Source organism: Haemorhous mexicanus, chromosome 5 (assembly GCF_027477595.1).
Source record: "Haemorhous mexicanus isolate bHaeMex1 chromosome 5, bHaeMex1.pri, whole genome shotgun sequence".
Classification (NCBI taxonomy): domain Eukaryota; kingdom Metazoa; phylum Chordata; class Aves; order Passeriformes; family Fringillidae; genus Haemorhous; species Haemorhous mexicanus.
Window position 1 is genome coordinate 4731072 of NC_082345.1, and position 16608 is coordinate 4747679.

The window sequence follows — 16608 nt, forward strand, 5'->3', positions numbered from 1 at the left end:
GCTTTGGTTCCTCTGCTTGGTGTAGATCTGCAGTGTGGTGGGATGTTTTGGTGTGATGAAAAGACAGAAAATGAGTATATGCTGAGTTCTGTAGCCAAATCCTGCATCTCATGTTCTATCTGGACTGTTGTCTTTTCTGAGGACTGCACGCAAGGAGGTGACCTGCCTTCCTCAAGACCCTTAAGAGCCTGTTGTGTGATGTTCTCACCATGACAAACAGACCTGCATTGCAGTTCTGAGCTGCATTTTCCTGGTCTCAAAAATACAATGAGCTAGTCTACATTACGGACTTGTTCTGCATTTTTTTCCTCACATTCTTCTCCTGCTTCCTACTCCACCATCTGCAGCTGAAAGCTTGTTATAGCTGATGATTTTGGAAAGTTCAGTTGTGAATGATATTTGGCCAGAGTAGATTACATTTAAATGGTAGGGTCACAGAACTACAACCACAAACCAGTTCTGGTCTATGTAAAATTTCCTTCTTTGGAGGGAGATAATTGCTTTATGCCTTTGAAATTGCCTGTAGTTTTTCATTACTGTGTTAAGCAGTGCCAGTTTTGAGGTTTAGATGGGCCTTCAGTTCTGAGAAGGAGCCATGAGCATTCAGTGTAAAACTGATGCACATATGCTGGTGCATGAGCTAGAAATGTCATTTTGATGTACCACTCCAACAGCCTCCACTGTTCTGTTAACTCTGCAGCTGCATGGATGCTCTCCAGAAATCAAATATTTACTTCATGAATTAAGGAAAAAATAAAAAAAGGATGAAAGGAGGTGCATTCTAGAGGTTGCCCCCATCAGAGTAGAAATCAGACTTCCTTGCTGTACCAATATAGGGAGCCATGTTTTCAGCTAAAACTGGGAGTAGCAGTAGTGGTAGGAGAGACAACCCTCACCTCATCCTCTTTTAAGTCTACACAGATACCTCACACTTTTTGTTTCTGTGCCTGTGGTTCTTCTCTAGTGTCATGGCTTCTGTAACAGGGATGTAAAAGTGTAAGAAGGTGCTTCTAAAATAGTGAGTGAATAAAAATTAATACAAATTAAAACAAGGAAGTTATAGTTTTACCACCTGCTTGTGATCAGCAGTGTAATTTATTAAGATATGTAGTTGGTGATGTATCTTAAAATGCAAGAAGTAATGGGAGAAAACCAAATTTAAAAAATCAACCAAACAAAAACAAACGAAAACCCACAAAACAAAACAGCACCCAAACCAAAAGAACAAAACAAAAAGCCACAAAACCAAAACAAATAGTAATAATCTCAAGGAAAGGAGCGGGTAATCAAGAGTCAACATCCAAGCTCTTCTCCTGCTTTTTTGATGTGTATTTATGAAGGAAGGTGAATTAGCTGAGCTGATCCTTAGAACGTGGAGTTTAGCTTGAGCTTTCTGAACAAAACTGGGCAGATGCTCTTTAAGGATGAGATGGCACTTCTGTGCCCTGTTTAGTTGCTTACATCTGCTCTCAAAAATGTATGTTTAGTCTGACATTTCTCATGTTTGCTGTCATCCCAGAAGGCTATGTTTGCTTTTTTAGGAAAATTTCATAATCCTCCTTTCTGCTGTTATAGACGTTTATCTGATGGCTTGAGGGTAGAAGTGTTTAAAAATAGGATTTTTTTTACCCAAGAGATGTTTTGAATACTTCCAGGCTGATGTGAAAACACATCAGAACTGATGTGTAAACTATTTTTAATCAGTAATAAGTCTTTTGGAAGCTTACTCCCTGGAACTCTACCAGATTTTTAATATAACTATCTACATATATAATTACAAGAATTTTCCTAGTTTTAGGAAAAAAATTTCACCAAGGTGTGAAGCTCTGGATTGCTGGGAATATTCAATTGCTTTGTAACATTTACACAAGAGTATGTGGTATAAATGTAGATAATAGAAAAGTGTGCAACAGAATGAGGGAGCAGATGTTGAACCTTTTTGGAGTATGTGGATCTTTTTGCTTGTGGCAAGTATTCCCCACTATATTTTTCTGTAGCTGCCAGCCTAAGATTTCAGCCTGTTCCATTTACAGCACCTGATAATCTTGACACAAATGGTAGAAATTAGGTAAAGACATGCTTAGTATGTAAATGGATTCTGAGATCCAGTGGTTTTGGAAATCTCTAGGACATTGCCTCAGTTTACTGGTTTTTAACTCAGTAAAGAAAAAGAAGATAGCTGTTCACAGGTGGTGGTTTGAATCTGATCACAAACTGAACAGGAGCCTGAAAACATTACATTTCACACTTTTATTATGTGTTATAAAATTTCAGGTTTCTGATGGGTTGTTCTTTAATGATCAAAATACTGTCCATTGTCCCATGTGGAACTAGAAGTGCCAGTTTCTATAAAAAATAAGCAAAATTTGTACTGAAAGATTCATAGAATGAATCATAGAATGGTTTGGGTTGGAAGGGACCTTAAAGATCATTCTGTTTCAACCCCTTGTCCTTGGCAGGGACACTTTCCACTAGACCAAGTGGCTCAAAGTCCTGTCCAGCCTGACCTTGAACACCTCCAGGGGTGGGACATCCACCTCTTTGGGCAATCTGTTCCAGTGCTCCCTCACAATAAAGAATTTCTTCCTGATATCCAATCTAAACCTACCCTCTTTCAGTTTCAAGTCATTCTCCATTGTTTTACTGCCCCATGCCCTTGTAAAAACTCCATCCTCAGTGCTCTTGCTGGCCCCCTTAGGTACTGACCAAGGCCTCCACAGAGACTTCTCCAGGCTGAGCAACCTCAACTCTCTCTGCCTTTCCTCATAGGAGAAATGTTTCATCCCTCTAATTGTCTTTGTGGCATCTCTGGACTTGTTCCACGTCCTCCTTACATTGGGGCCCCAGGGCTGGAGGCAGCACTCAGGTGGGGTCTCACCAGAGCAGAGGGCAGAATCCCCTCACTTGCCCTGCAGCCCTCAGTGCTTTGGGTGCAGCTCAGGACATGTTTGGCTTTTGGGGATGTGAGTGTATGTTGACAGGTCATGTTGAACTTCTTGAGTCCTCTAAACCTTCTCCTGCATTGGGCACTTCTTCATCTTCCTGGTCTCTGCCTTTGCCTTCTGTGATTTGAGCTTGTAGCACTTGCCAGTGAAGATTCCACTCCTACTTTTAGGTGGAAATAGCTTTGGTTTGGCTTGGTGTGATCAGACATCACCTGTCTGATCCTCACAGTGGAATGGGAGATTGCAGAGGGATTGCAGATTGTACTTGTGCTGCAGACAAGTGGCAAGAGGTCGATGCCACCATGAATAAATGATACCAAATGTTATGTAGCAGATAAGATAGCAGAGGCTTTCTTTGTAACAACATAAAAGGGGGCACTGTTTGGATCATAACTGGACAATCAGTCTTAAAAATTAATATTTAAGTTACTTAACAAAAATAAAGAGAATGCTTCACTCAAAAAGTGGGAAACCTCATTAACCAAGGTCATGGTGGTTCTAAAATCTAGTGTGGCCTTTTCTTTTTTCTCCCTGCCAGTCCCTGGATGTGCTTCATCAAGAACCCAGGTGGTTCTTTGATGTACCATACCTTGAATAGCTTCCAGACCAAAATTTATGCCAGCAAAGTAATGTTATTTTGTCCTCTTCAGCCTTCCCACACTCAGCTTCTTTCAGAGAATGGAAATGAGGCCAGGCAGCATATGATAGAGCTGATCTAAATACCAGGGAGAGCTCTGACAATCCTGGATGATACCAGGAAAATGGAGCATGATTGGTAATAGGTTACTGACTTACCAGTATTCCTGAGTGATTAACAGGCTGAAAATCCCTACATAACTTATATTGTATCTCTAGGACTGGAAACCTGTTTGGGCAGCAGTAAAACTGAATTCTGTGCAAACAAAGATTTTCTTGCCAGAAGAGATGTAATAAGGAATATTGAGCTTAACAGTGTTCCCTGGGGCTTGGATTAGGTGACCTAATACCTCCTTTCCCCTGATTCTCTTCTCCACCCACCAGTGACAACACTGGCCACTTTCCAGGAGTCAAAAATAGCTATACTCCTGGATGATTCTATACCTCTGCTGTAAGGAAGGCAACTTTTCTGTATTGTTAAACCACATACTGAACTCCTGACCTTCATTACATAATGCTGCTACTTCATGCATCTGCATATGGGGAACTTACACTGTGAGTTAGATGAATTTCTATTTGTTTCCAAGACATAAGTATAGTTTACAGATGACCTTGATCTTAAACTGGCTAATTATATTCACTTCTGGTTGCTTCCACTAAAACCAGAGAAAGGTCAGATCAATGCAGTTGCCAGCTGGTTCTAAACTCAGCCCTACTGATGCAGTAAGCAACTGTTTTGTCAGTGTCTGTTTTGGGAATTCCAGAAGTCTGTTTTAATGAAAATAACGGGAGGGGTAGTGGGGCAAAGCATTGCAACACTCATAAGACAAATGTGTGAGTTTTCAATTTCATTAGTCAGTCCTATTAATATTCACTATTATGAAGAGAACAAGCCTCCACATTTACAGACAGTATCTGAGAACTCAATTCTAGCTGGATGTTGTGGAATGTGTGGAGGAGGACTTGCACCTTCATGTGTTTGTTTCTGGGCTGCCTGTTTCAGAATCCCTTGAGTATTTTATCTGTCAGCTGTTCCTATACACATTATAGTAGTTTGGGGGAGGCTTTCTGCTCTTCTTTGCTTAGGGGACCAGTAGATATGAACATCTCACTGATTTTTATTTCATGTACTGCTGAATTCATGCTGTAAAACATCCTGGCCAGCACCAGAAGTGGTTATTTGATAACTCTACTGGGTACTTCTGCACCAGATGGTTTTTTGATTAAACACCTTTCTCTCTGTACAGCTTAATTTCCCCCTTTCTCTGTTTAGGTCCCCAATTTGCTGGGGAGAATTTCTAGTCTGATGGTGTGAGGATGGAGCCTGACATGGTAGCAGAGGTCTTGAGAATGTTGGTTGCTTGTCAATTTAAGGACAGTTTTGTTGATTAGGTCCAGCATAAGCCAGTTTGTAAATTGTATTTACAATTCCCAAGAGCTTTGATTCAATAGAATGCATCTTCTAGGAAGTTTAGTTAGTATTTACTGTTAGGATTGGTACATGTGCATTGCAGAACAGTTTCAGGAGGGCTATCTTCAGGTCTGAGCACATTTTGAATTCTGGGTATCTTGCTTATGAATAGACTTTGTTTTTCTTATCATCCTGTCCTCTCTGAGTTCAGGCCTTTTATATTTAGCAGAATGTGTTATGGATCAAATGAGAAACATCAGAAAACTCAAGATGTAATGGCTTCATAGTACAGCTGAGTAATTTAGGCTTCCTGAGGGCTTGGGAACACCCTACCATAGTAAGAGAGAAAGTTGAGGCCTTGTATCAAAGTAACATTGACATTTGATGACTGCTTGTGATGGTTTATCCCCAGCTGGCAGCTAAGTACCACACAGCTGTGGGAAGCAGAATCAGAAAGTAAAATGGGTGGGTTGAGATGAGAACAGTTTGATAATTGAAACAAAGTAGAATATTATAATAAAAACTGTGGCATTCACATTCTCTGAAAAAATCCCTTCGCCCAGGATTTTTCTCCTGGGAAGCTGAGAAGCCTCAGAGAAAAGGAAGACAATTCTTATCTCATTGCTTCTCCTGTGTTGTGCTCGTGTGGAATGTGTTTGGAGATTGTTTACCCATGGGTGATTGTTCCATTGGATTCTGCTGAGAGTTGTTTTCACTCATTGGCCAATTGGGGCCAAGCTATGTTGAGACTCTGGAAAGAGTCACAAGTTTTCATTATTATCTTTTTAGCATTCAGTAAGTATCTTGTCTGTGTTCTTTAGTATAGTATTCTTTAATATTATGTAATATAATAAAGTAATAAATCAGCCTTCTGAGAACATGGAGTCAGATGCATCATTCCTGCCTTCATTGGGGCATCCCAGCAAATACAATGAATAACAACAATAACAATAATTGTAATGAAAAGGAAGGAATGAGAAGAATAACCCCAAAGAACAACTGATGCACCATGCAGTGTGCTCACCACCCACTGACTGGCTTCCAGCTGATCCCTGAGCAGCTATCAGTCCCTCCTGGCCAGCTCCCCCAGTTTATGTTCTGGCCATGACATTTTGTGGATGGAGTATCCCTTTGGCCATTTGGGGTCAGCTGCCCTGGCCACACTCCCTCCCAGCTTTTTGTGCACCTGCTCACTGGCAGAGCATGAGATGCTGCAAAGTCCTTGACTCGGGGTGAGCACTGCTTAGCAACAGCCAAAACATCAGCCTGTCACCAATGTTACATCACACCAAACCCAAAACATGGTAGCAGCTACTAGGAGAAATTTAACTCCATCCCAGCCCAAACCAGGATACTGTGAAGTATTTAGAGTCAAATAAATTTGTTCTTGTGTTTGTTTGAGGAGGTGTTGCATTGCTCCTTTTGCCTTTGAGGATGTGCTTGTCCAAATTCAGGGTGTCCTACCAGGAAATGTGCAGTTCTGCAGCTCATGATGTGAGGCTGTGCAAACAGGCACTGACAAGGATGCAGCAGGTCTGTTGGGCTCTTGCCAGAGGTTTCCTGGAGAAATTTCCTAAAAGAGAAGATAAATGTAAAAGGGCAGATGAATCCAGACTTAAGACTTTGACCTTCTTACTAACCCTTAAAAAATCCATTCCCTTTTACACCCTTCTGCAGTCCATTCAGAATAGCCATGGACATGGTTTATGTATCTGTTGCTGTGCAGTACAGAAATTTTTAACACTGTCTAGATAATAATTTTTGAGAGGGTTAAGGCAAGGATTTCAGAAGAAATCAGTTGCACTTATTTAAATGACTTACTGTTTGAATGTGTGCAGCATCTAACAATGAACCTCAATACCAAGATTTCCTCTTTTATTGTGCACACAGTGCTGGGCACTTCCTTACATCAAAAGTGTTTTTTCTTGACTTGAAGTGAAGTTGAGAGTGAAGTGCTTGGCATTGTGCATTCTGGATCCTGTTTTTGGCACTGCCACCAGACTGTTGTGAGATTGCCTTGCTGGTATTTAATCTCTGTGTCTGGACTTGTGCAGTGCCTCTACAGTACTTACCTACTTCCAAAATAGGTTTGTTTTAGTGTGCTAGTACTTGTAAAGCCTTTTGAGGCCCTTGGATGAGAAGTGGAGTTGGAATACAAACAGGCAGTTAGTGGAACTGAAGTGGGTGAGGGTGAAACTTCTAGGAAAAATCCTGAAACCCAGTGTGACATGGACACAGATGAAAAATGAGAAGCTAAGAATACTGCTGGAGCTTGTTTGCTGCCTTTTCTATACCTCACTGATAATGTTTGCTGAATTGATAACACACTTCAGAAACCTTACCCCAAAAGGTATTTCTTAGAAATTAATTGCAAGGAATATGAGGACTTCCAGCATTTCAAACTCAGAGGTCACTGCATCACTTTTTAACTCCCCTGGAAAAGTTTCCATCTTCCTTTTCAGTACTTGGTCACAGGCAATATGCTGCTGTTTCTATAGGGTTTGTTTTACCTGACACAGTTCTCAAACAATTGTGTGGAGGTAGAAGTAATTGAAGTGTTTGGAAAAGACAAGTGGAAACAAACAGGTACAGTGTTTCACATGACCACAAAACCACAAGCTTTGGGAAATCCATAATGAAGATTTTCCTGAGAGTGTATTAATTCCTTCCCCCTTTTGCAGGTGTTTCAGAGTAGACTCCATTATTTGAATTTCCATAATTCCCCAAGGCTACAGCTAAGTCTGTGCAAAATGCTGGACAAGAGATGACATGCACCTTAGTGAGATAATGAGATAGCAAGCTAAGAAAAGCAAGTCTAGAGGTACTGCATGGTAATTGAAAAACAGCTTCTAGTAAAATAGACAGGTATTTTCCCTTTGGGAAGAACTCATTGTTCTCAGATTCACAGTTCTCTCCTGCATCTTCAGCATGGAAATGTCGTGTCAAGGAGTAACCTTGGCAGGATTTCATCAGGCCTGTGGGAATAATGGGTAGATTTTACAGAACAAGGTAATACTGGAGGTGAGTTGAGATAGGATCCTCTCTCAAGAGGAGCTTCTCAAGCCTTCCAGGAATTGCCAGAATAGGACACACTCATGCAGGCAAGGAGCAGTTCTGTTAGGAATGTTATCTCTGATCAGACACTTATCATTTCAGGAGGCAAGCTCTGTCAAAGCTGAGATAAATTAAGGGCTCTGGCAGCTTTCATGCAGCAGCTAAGCAGCCTGTCCTGCTAAGAAAAACAGCTCCCTTCAGATGATCTGTGTAATGTTCATGGCCCACTGACTCTTCCAAAGAGTCAGATTTTAAAATGTGTCCTATTTTGGATGTTGTTTGTGGATTTTTAGCTGATCAGTTGATTGTTCAAGAAGCTACACTTGGCTTTGAGGTAGCTCCCCTCTCTGGGTAGTAACACAGCTTTTCTCCTGGCTGATGCAGCCATGGCAGCCTTTTTTCTCACCTGTGAATGGTTGCTGACTTTTGTCTCTGTGGGCCCAGAAGCAGAGACCAGGTGGAAGGTGAGGTTCTGGCTGGGTGCACTCTGAACAGTTTGGGGGATGCAGTGTATTGATTAAAGAGAGGCAGCTTTCCCCTCCAGAGGGACTTTAGGTCTACAAGAACTGTGTTGGAATAGACTTCACTTATATATATGAGGGAGAAATGAGAGTAGGTGGTGAGCTTCAGAATTCCTCGGTCTTATTTAAATTTTATTGTAGTGTTTTTCTGGGGTTTTTTTGATTATGGCATCAAATTAGTTGGTGTGAACTTTAGAGTATAAAATAGGAGAATTGTCCCTCATCTGAACACTTCAGTGTATCTCACACTTACTTTCATCTCTTGTGTAAGTTTGTGAAGTGCAGTGCTTTTCCTTCTGATAGTTGATGGCTTCATGGTGCATGGCTATCACTAGTATTTCTCTTGTTTCATATTTGGTAACAAGCTGAGCAGTGGCTTTGCAGACAGCCAGATTTGCTAAATGCATGATATCTTTTAGAAACAGACATCTTTTAGGAACAAAATTAATATGTGAAATAAACTAAATAATCTGTGTAGTGCAAATTCGTAGGAATCCCGTGCTTAAACTGGTGGTCAGTTTAGTTTCTGTAACATATTCTCTGATGCAGAGCTGTTTTCTTGGCAGACTGGAGAGATGTGACAACTTTTACATCTCAAGTATATGGATATATCAATTGTAAGAGAAAGTGCTGGGAGTGCCCTTTCTACTTTGAGATTTTGAGGCATGGAGTGCTTGTCAAGCTCACAGGACATCTTGGCTTGACCACATCTTTTTACATTAAAGTTCAGGTTGATTTTCTATCTTTTATGATTTTTTAGCACAGTTACATTAAGTCACTCCCACTTACAGTTTGTGCTGTGGCAGGATTTGTTTCATCCTCTGTGTCCCAATTACACTGGGTGTTTGTGATGAGAAGGGCAGTGATGCTTTGTGTTTTGAAAAACTTACCTGAAGGTTCATATATGTTCATGAAATGCACTTAAACAGATGTCAGCTTGATTTTCAGTCCTTCTGTACCTAGCAGTGGTTGCTGCCAGTCTTTCTCCCCACAGTAGGTATTGGAATATTGCAACAGCCTTTTTTAAAAGAACTCTACTCCATTTAATTTAATTATATGGCAATTATTTGTTTGTTTGGGTTTGGTTGTTTTGGGTTTTGTTTGGTTTTTTTCTTTGAAAAGGCTGACAAAAAGCCCCTAAGATGGTTAGAAAACAAAAGGAGTGAAGTAATATCAGACAGATAGAAGTTCTTGTTCTTTGGTTTGCAGAATTCTTTTTATTGTGAACTTTGCAGCTGTGTCAGGGTTTGCATCAGAAGAGAGTAAGTTAAAAACAGCTTGTGGAAAGACATTCCTATTAAAGTAGCTGAGCCTTGCTGATGACTCCATGTGTATAAAAAAGTTCTGAGTAGTACAAAGCCTTTTTTAATATATTCCTTGTTTGTTTTCCCTGACCTTGGTGTTACTATGTTACCCAGAGTCCTGTTTTTTTCTACTGTCAGCCAAAGTGGCAGAGCAAAATTCGAGGTCAGTTCCCCTGGTACTGTGAACTCAGGGCTGGGTAATGTAACATAAAAAAATAAATAAATTTGGCTGAGTTGGTATCACCAGAGAGAGAGAATGAAAAAGAGTGAATCCCAGTGAAAAAGGCAGTTCAGTTCCACTAAACTTGGCAAGCCAAAGCACAACAGAAGGCTTAGCAGCAGGAAAGGTGGAGACCACAGTATCCCTGGAAATGCAGGGCAGTGTTGCCACCTGACCAAGCTTATTTGTTTATACCATGAACAAGCTCTGGAGTTCCAGCTAAAGGCATGGCAGCCACTTGCCCACATCATGGAAGGGTTAAATCATACTAAGGAAGAGAGAAAAAACACTTCTGGCAGTTGTCCTCGAGATTTTATCTCTGAGGATGGGGATTGGAGATAGATGCCAGTAATTATGTAAGGACCTGTGTCATTTTGTGTGAAATATGAAGGTGGTACTGAGTAATTGTCCTGGAAAAAAACCCAAAATCTGTTAGGAATAAAGTGAGAAACTACAGAGGATGAAGAAAGGAAACAAAAACTGTCTTGGAGGTTAAAATGTGTGAGGATAAAGTAAAGGTTGCCAAAGCTCCTGCTGGGTTAGGCTTTGCAAAGGAGAGCAAAGCAAAGAGCTCTGTTTTGCAGGCATGTAAGTAAAAGCAAGGTAAGGGAAAACAGAAGTGTGTTCATAGTGAAGATGGAGCTAACATAAAATGCAAACTTGTTTATAATAAATCCAGATAGATATGGGAGCCAGAGTCAGTGTGCAGTAGGATTGGGAAATGAAGAGTAATACAATGAAGCAAAAAGTCTGTCTCAGAAGAGTGGGAGAAGTGTAAAACGAAATTGTGAACTTTGTGGTAACAATTTGTGATTAAATCAAGCTGTCCTGATGTACTTTGACTGTCTCATTCAGGAAATACTATGGACCACTGGGTAACAGAAGTATGTCCTGCAGATAAACTAAAAAGAAAACAAAACAAATAAAAAACTTTAAAAAGTGATCTGAACAAGTATATATCAGTTAAACAGTAGGTGTAACAGCTTTTAAGGAATAACTAAAACCTGCTAGTTCTGCAAGGGAAGTCCTTTGATCTCATGCAGGTAAGTGCTATAAAATGTGGCATGGTCTCACCAGAGACTGTGCTGGACTGGCTTGACAGCTTTTATTGACAACTAATTCCTCCATGAGGGAAATTGTAGTGCATTTGAACAGTCTGGACTTGAGCAAAGCACAGGAATGCTGACACATGGAAATAATTATTGGAACTGGATAAAATGGGGGAGTAGTACATGAAGTGTGAGTAGCTAAGAAGCTGGACTAAATTAGAGATGAGAGGTTTTATTAAAGGAGGAAATGAGGGGGCTGGATGTCACGTACAGACTATGCAGTGTCCCAAAAGTGATCTGGGGACTGATCTTTGTAATAGTGTCATTAAGGTTGCCGGCCAAAAAAAAAAAAAAAAACAAAAAACAAAGGAAAAAATCTGCTAATGAAATTCAGGGCTGAATTAAAGTTCCAAATCCTCATCAATGCAGAGGAGGGCAGGCACATCATTCACTAAGAACTGCAAAATGTTGCCAACTGTAAGATTAAACTTAGCAATGTAATAGTGGAAAGTACCAGATCATGCACTAAGAAGATATTGAGAATTTTGGCTACCAACAAAGTGCTCATCAGTTGAAAGCAAAGAAGGAGAAAGAGCTAAGCATCATAAAAGCCACCAGTATTATGTGACATATAAATAGGCAGGTGTGTTCTCAGCATGTGTCAGATAAGAGATTTGTGGCAGGGCTGTGTGTTACGCTGATAAAGTCTCATCTGGAAAGCCACGTTCACTTTTGATCCCCCAGGTTCTGGAAAGATTGATCCAAACTGGGACAGGTGCAGAGACCTAGGGAATGATCAGAGCACTGAAGAGCTTATCTTCAGTGAGAAGAAGGCATGGTTTGTTTAGCAAAGCAAAACAAAAGCATGGAAATATGGGTAAGGGGTCAACAGTGGTGTGGTATTCAAGATAAAATATTGCAATTTAAAAAATAAGTGGATGAAAGCAGGATAGAATAAAATTCATTGAGTGCTACTGTGAATGAAGCTTCTCAATACTTTTCTACAACTGTCTGGTTCACATATCCTTGCAATTTCTGGGGATTTCTGGGATTTTTGCTTGGAAATGTCTCTCTGAGATATGTCCCTGTGATTCATTTCATTAAAAATTCTGATTGAAAAGTAAATCAACTCAAGTCTATTAAAAGTTTTAAAATTCAGCCTTTTTCATTCTTTCCCTCATCTTTAAGTAGTAACAATATTGTCTTGCTCCTTAACTCTGTAGATTTCCCTTGGCTGGTGCCAGTTTTAACACACAGCAGGGTTGCCCTGTAGCATTCCTTCTGTGACTCAAATAATGCATCCAGCCTGTGCCCAGGCCTTCCCCACAGAGACTTCATTGCATCTCTAGTTTTTGCAGCTAAAATGGCCCTATTTCCTCTCTCAGCTAGGACATTTAACATTCTTTTTAGCATCTATTAGCCAAAACCACTAAGATTCCCTTTTGCAGTCTGGCCTCCCAGTAGTGGCGAACAGGATAATGACGTAAGGTATTCTCTCGCTTTATTTACCTCCCTCTGCCTCGTGCCCCTTTTCTCCCAAATGCTCAGTTCTCTTAAATATGTGAATTTCTGACTGCTGCACTTGTTGTTTATTGCCTGGCTTGTCCTCAGGTCCCAGTGTGAATGGGCTGGAGGAGCCCAGCCTGGCCAAGCGGCTGCGGGGCACTCCGGAGCGCATCGAGCTGGAGAACTACCGGCTGTCCCTGCAGCGCGAGGAGGAGCTGGAGGAGGTCCCCGAGGAGACACTGGCAGAGCACAACCTGAGCAGTGTGCTGGACAAAGGGACAGAAGAGGACGTGCCCAGCAGGTCAGCACACATTGCCCAGCAGCTTTTTCTGCACCCATCCCAGCTTTCTTTGCCTTTCCTTTTTCTTTAACTATTTACCATGTTGCGCTTTCTAAAGCTTTTGAGACACACAGACTTTTCATCTTGTACTTTCTGTTCTCAATGGCTCACTACTATCAGAAGACACCTGTAGCACTGTAATACCATGAGATTAAGTTCTAAATTGGAGGGGGTTTTTAAATTTAAGTTTTCAATTGTATCAAAGGTAAGTGAGTCTTTTGAGCAAACAGAACATGCATTCAAATGGAAGGGGTTTCCAAAGTTACCTTCTTTTCTGTATGCTTTGCATTGCAATTCAAAACCATGTTTGGTTTCAAGATTTAGGCTTGACACACATGTAATCCTGACTGAATGCTGGTGCAATGCCTGAGAGGTATTAATGGGAAGCAATAGCTGGGGCTGTTGAAAAATGTGTACCTTCATGATAATAAAATGAAGGTGTATAAATGTGTTGTACCTTCATGGTAATAAAATGAAGGTGTATAAATGTGTTGTACCTTCATGGTAATAAAATGAAGGTGTATAAATGTGTTGCACCTTCATGAATTTCTCTTTATATGCAAAATTCTGTGCAAGCATACCAGGATCCACGTCCATGTAGGTAGAGAAGTAGAAACAGTTCTTGCAAGAATCACTGAGAGGAAATCCTTGAGGAAGAATGCTCATGAACTTTATAGTCAATCACACACTTTTGCAGTTTCTCATCTACTTGTCTTTGTAGCAATAGCAGCCCTTACCTTTTCATCTCTGAGTCTGTCCAGCAGCCTTGAAATAAGCTCAGAAAAGGCTGTTGTTTTTTTCCTGAAACTTACATATTCTGTGTATGAATTGCCTGCAGATTTAGGTCTGTATGAAAAATTGAATAATCTTGGCCTTTTTTTGGGAGATGCAAACCATATTTTCTTAACTCATCCTTCCTTTAGTTACCTGCTCAGGTTTAGGAATTATATCAACTATGACAATATAAGCATTGATGATCAGGGCTTTTTACTGCTCTATGTTTCTACCTCTAAAACAAAAGTGTAGAGCTATTGACTGTTGTTACTCTTTGTCTTGATTTCAATAAATCAGGACACAATAGGCCTGCTCAATAAATGGCAGAAAACTTACCGAGGCCAAGAATTAGTTTTAAAAGTGCAGTTTTGGCATTTTGGTATGAAGCTGATGATTATTGCCAAGAGGTGTTTTGTGAGATTCTGGAGATTGAGGGCAGTACACTATTAGGTTAGCAAATTTGGTTTTTGTTTTGTAGGGTGTTACATTTAGTTCTTTTTGTCCTACATTCATCCCTATAACATGTTATCAGTATGAATATTTCTGTCTGTAATAGACTGCATTGTACAATTTTCCATGTGAGAACCAGCATGGGCAACTCACATTCTATCATAAGGAGAAAAGAGGAAATACATCAAATTCCCTGTCAGTTTTACCTGGAAGAATTTATATTCCAAATCCAAATATGGAAGCAGTTTACTCAGAAAATGGACGAGGCTGTGTGGGCCAAATATCAGAGACAGCAGAGGGAGAATTTTCTAAGAGGTGTAGCTATTGGGTATCCTCTGTCCAGCTGTATCCACTCCATGGATAGACTGCAAAGATGAAAAAACTGCAAAGAAGAAAAAAAAGGGAAGAAGTCTGACTACTTTTTCAGTAACAAAAAAAATAGTTTTGACTCCTGCAACAAGCCAACCAAGGCCCTGATTTAATCATCTTCACTGTCTTGGTGCAGCGCTGCAGGGTTAGGAGCAGGCAGAGGAGATGGGAACTCTCTGTTCCCTCCATGTCTTACAAAGGATGGGTTGGGCTTTCAGGGTTCACTTAGGTGGCAGATAGAAATCAGGCAGAGACCTCACATTTTGGTGTACAGCTTCCCATCACACACACACTGCCGAGAAAGTTTATGGGAAACAGCATTTAAAGTACAGTTTTTCAAAAGAGAGTTAATCTTATTTAATTTTCAATAAGAAAAAGTATCAATTAAGCAACTAAACCCAGACTACACACTAGTCTGAGGTGTGGGAAGCATTTACATGCCTTATTGATTGCCTTTAAGTTGCAGTAACCCCCAGTGTGCTATCTCCAGTTTGGGTGTCATGTCCTGTGGCCTTTCAGAGGAGTGTCATAGGATAGCTTCTGCTATATAGGTCTTTATGGCAAGGAAAGAGATTCATTGCCACAGTTTAGGTTTCAGTTCCTCAGCACTAAATCTGTACATACACCTTTTTCTAATTAGATACTCAACTGCTTATTCAAATTCTATGGAGCAACCTACCTTGGTCTTTGATTTCTGCTTTATAGAAAAATAAAATTTCAGCTGTTGAATGAATTCCTACTGCACAGGGTTTCCATGCTAAAAGGAATGCTCACTCTACCAGGCCATCTCTCACTGCTGTCTTTCAGCTTCTCATTTCTCAGTATTCAAAGGTCAAACAAAAGCCAAGTGATAAATAAAAGCCAAAGAAGGTGAAGTGAGCTGTGTGGTGAAGAATTTGTGTCGTCACTCCTCCATGCGATAAGCTGGCTGGTGGAAGAGCAGCAGCTCATCCTGTTCAGCACCCATGGCAACAATTTGAGCAGCACTAAACCTTATTGACAGCACACCAAGCCCCCAGCATGCAGCACCTGTCAGGTTTATTTCCAAACCAAAGGGTGGGAAAGTAAATCAGGGAGAAGGGGAGCATCATTTTTAATCTCTGTGACAATATCTGCATAAAGCCTTTGGAGTGTGCTCTGGTCTCCATGCACCAAGCCCATGGCTTGCCAACAGTGTTTGTATTCAGTATTTCACATGTGAAAATCAGGCAGCATGTTAAAAGTAACTGTTGAGTTTATGCTGTGAAAAAGTGGCTTGTAATTTGAGCAAAATAATGTTATTTCTATGCAGACCAGTGAGAAGAATATAAGAGCCTATGGACAGAATTGTGTGACAATCCGAGCATTAACAGTGTTTTCCTTACTAGATTTGCTATCAAAAATAGGCTCTCAGACTGGTAGATGAATAAAATTATGTAAATAAGATAGTACAACTGTACAAGTTGTATTTTATAGACCCACATGAAGTATAACCTTCATTACTTTCTACTTGTTGGTTTTCCCTTTTATTGTCTATATGGAATGGGTTCTGCCAAAGCCAGTGATAGTGGGCATAAGGAAGCAGCAGAAATACTGTTCTCAGATTATTCACCCAAACTTTAATTATTCACAAATAGTTTTATCCTTCAGTCAGATGAATTGGGCCTTTTAAGATTTATAGGGGAAGTATCCAACAGTTGCTCTAATAAATCCAGTTCTCTTGTGACAATGGTCTATTCAGGTAAAACCAAGCTGGAGCACCTTTTGACCCTGCAGAGAGGATCTGTGAGGGTTTTGTAGTCCTCATTCATTTTCCAGTGACAAATGCAGCCATCTTTCTCCTCAGTCCCTCTAGGTAGTCTGGCATGTAAGAGTGACCTAGATTAAATGTCACTGAATGAGTGGTTACATTTCCTGCCCCTGCTGCATATGCTTAGAAACTGCTAGAATTAAACAGAGGTCATTTCTGAAAGGCATTAATAATTTATTGCTTTGCATGGTTTTGACTTTGCTGTGGGAATAATAATCTCATTACTGTAATTATCTTTGC

At 40.4% G+C, this 16608-nt stretch overlaps 1 protein-coding gene across 18 annotated transcripts in view; it reads left to right on the plus strand.

Annotated features, from left to right (window-relative positions):
* MICAL3 (microtubule associated monooxygenase, calponin and LIM domain containing 3) overlaps positions 1–16608 on the plus strand; it is a 174134-nt gene that overhangs the window by 113712 nt on the left and 43814 nt on the right. For all 18 annotated transcript variants that reach the window (XM_059848075.1, XM_059848076.1, XM_059848091.1 and 15 more), the window contains one exon: positions 12752–12947. In XM_059848075.1, coding sequence (XP_059704058.1) covers positions 12752–12947 — 196 coding nt within the window. The remainder of the gene's footprint in view (positions 1–12751; positions 12948–16608) is intronic.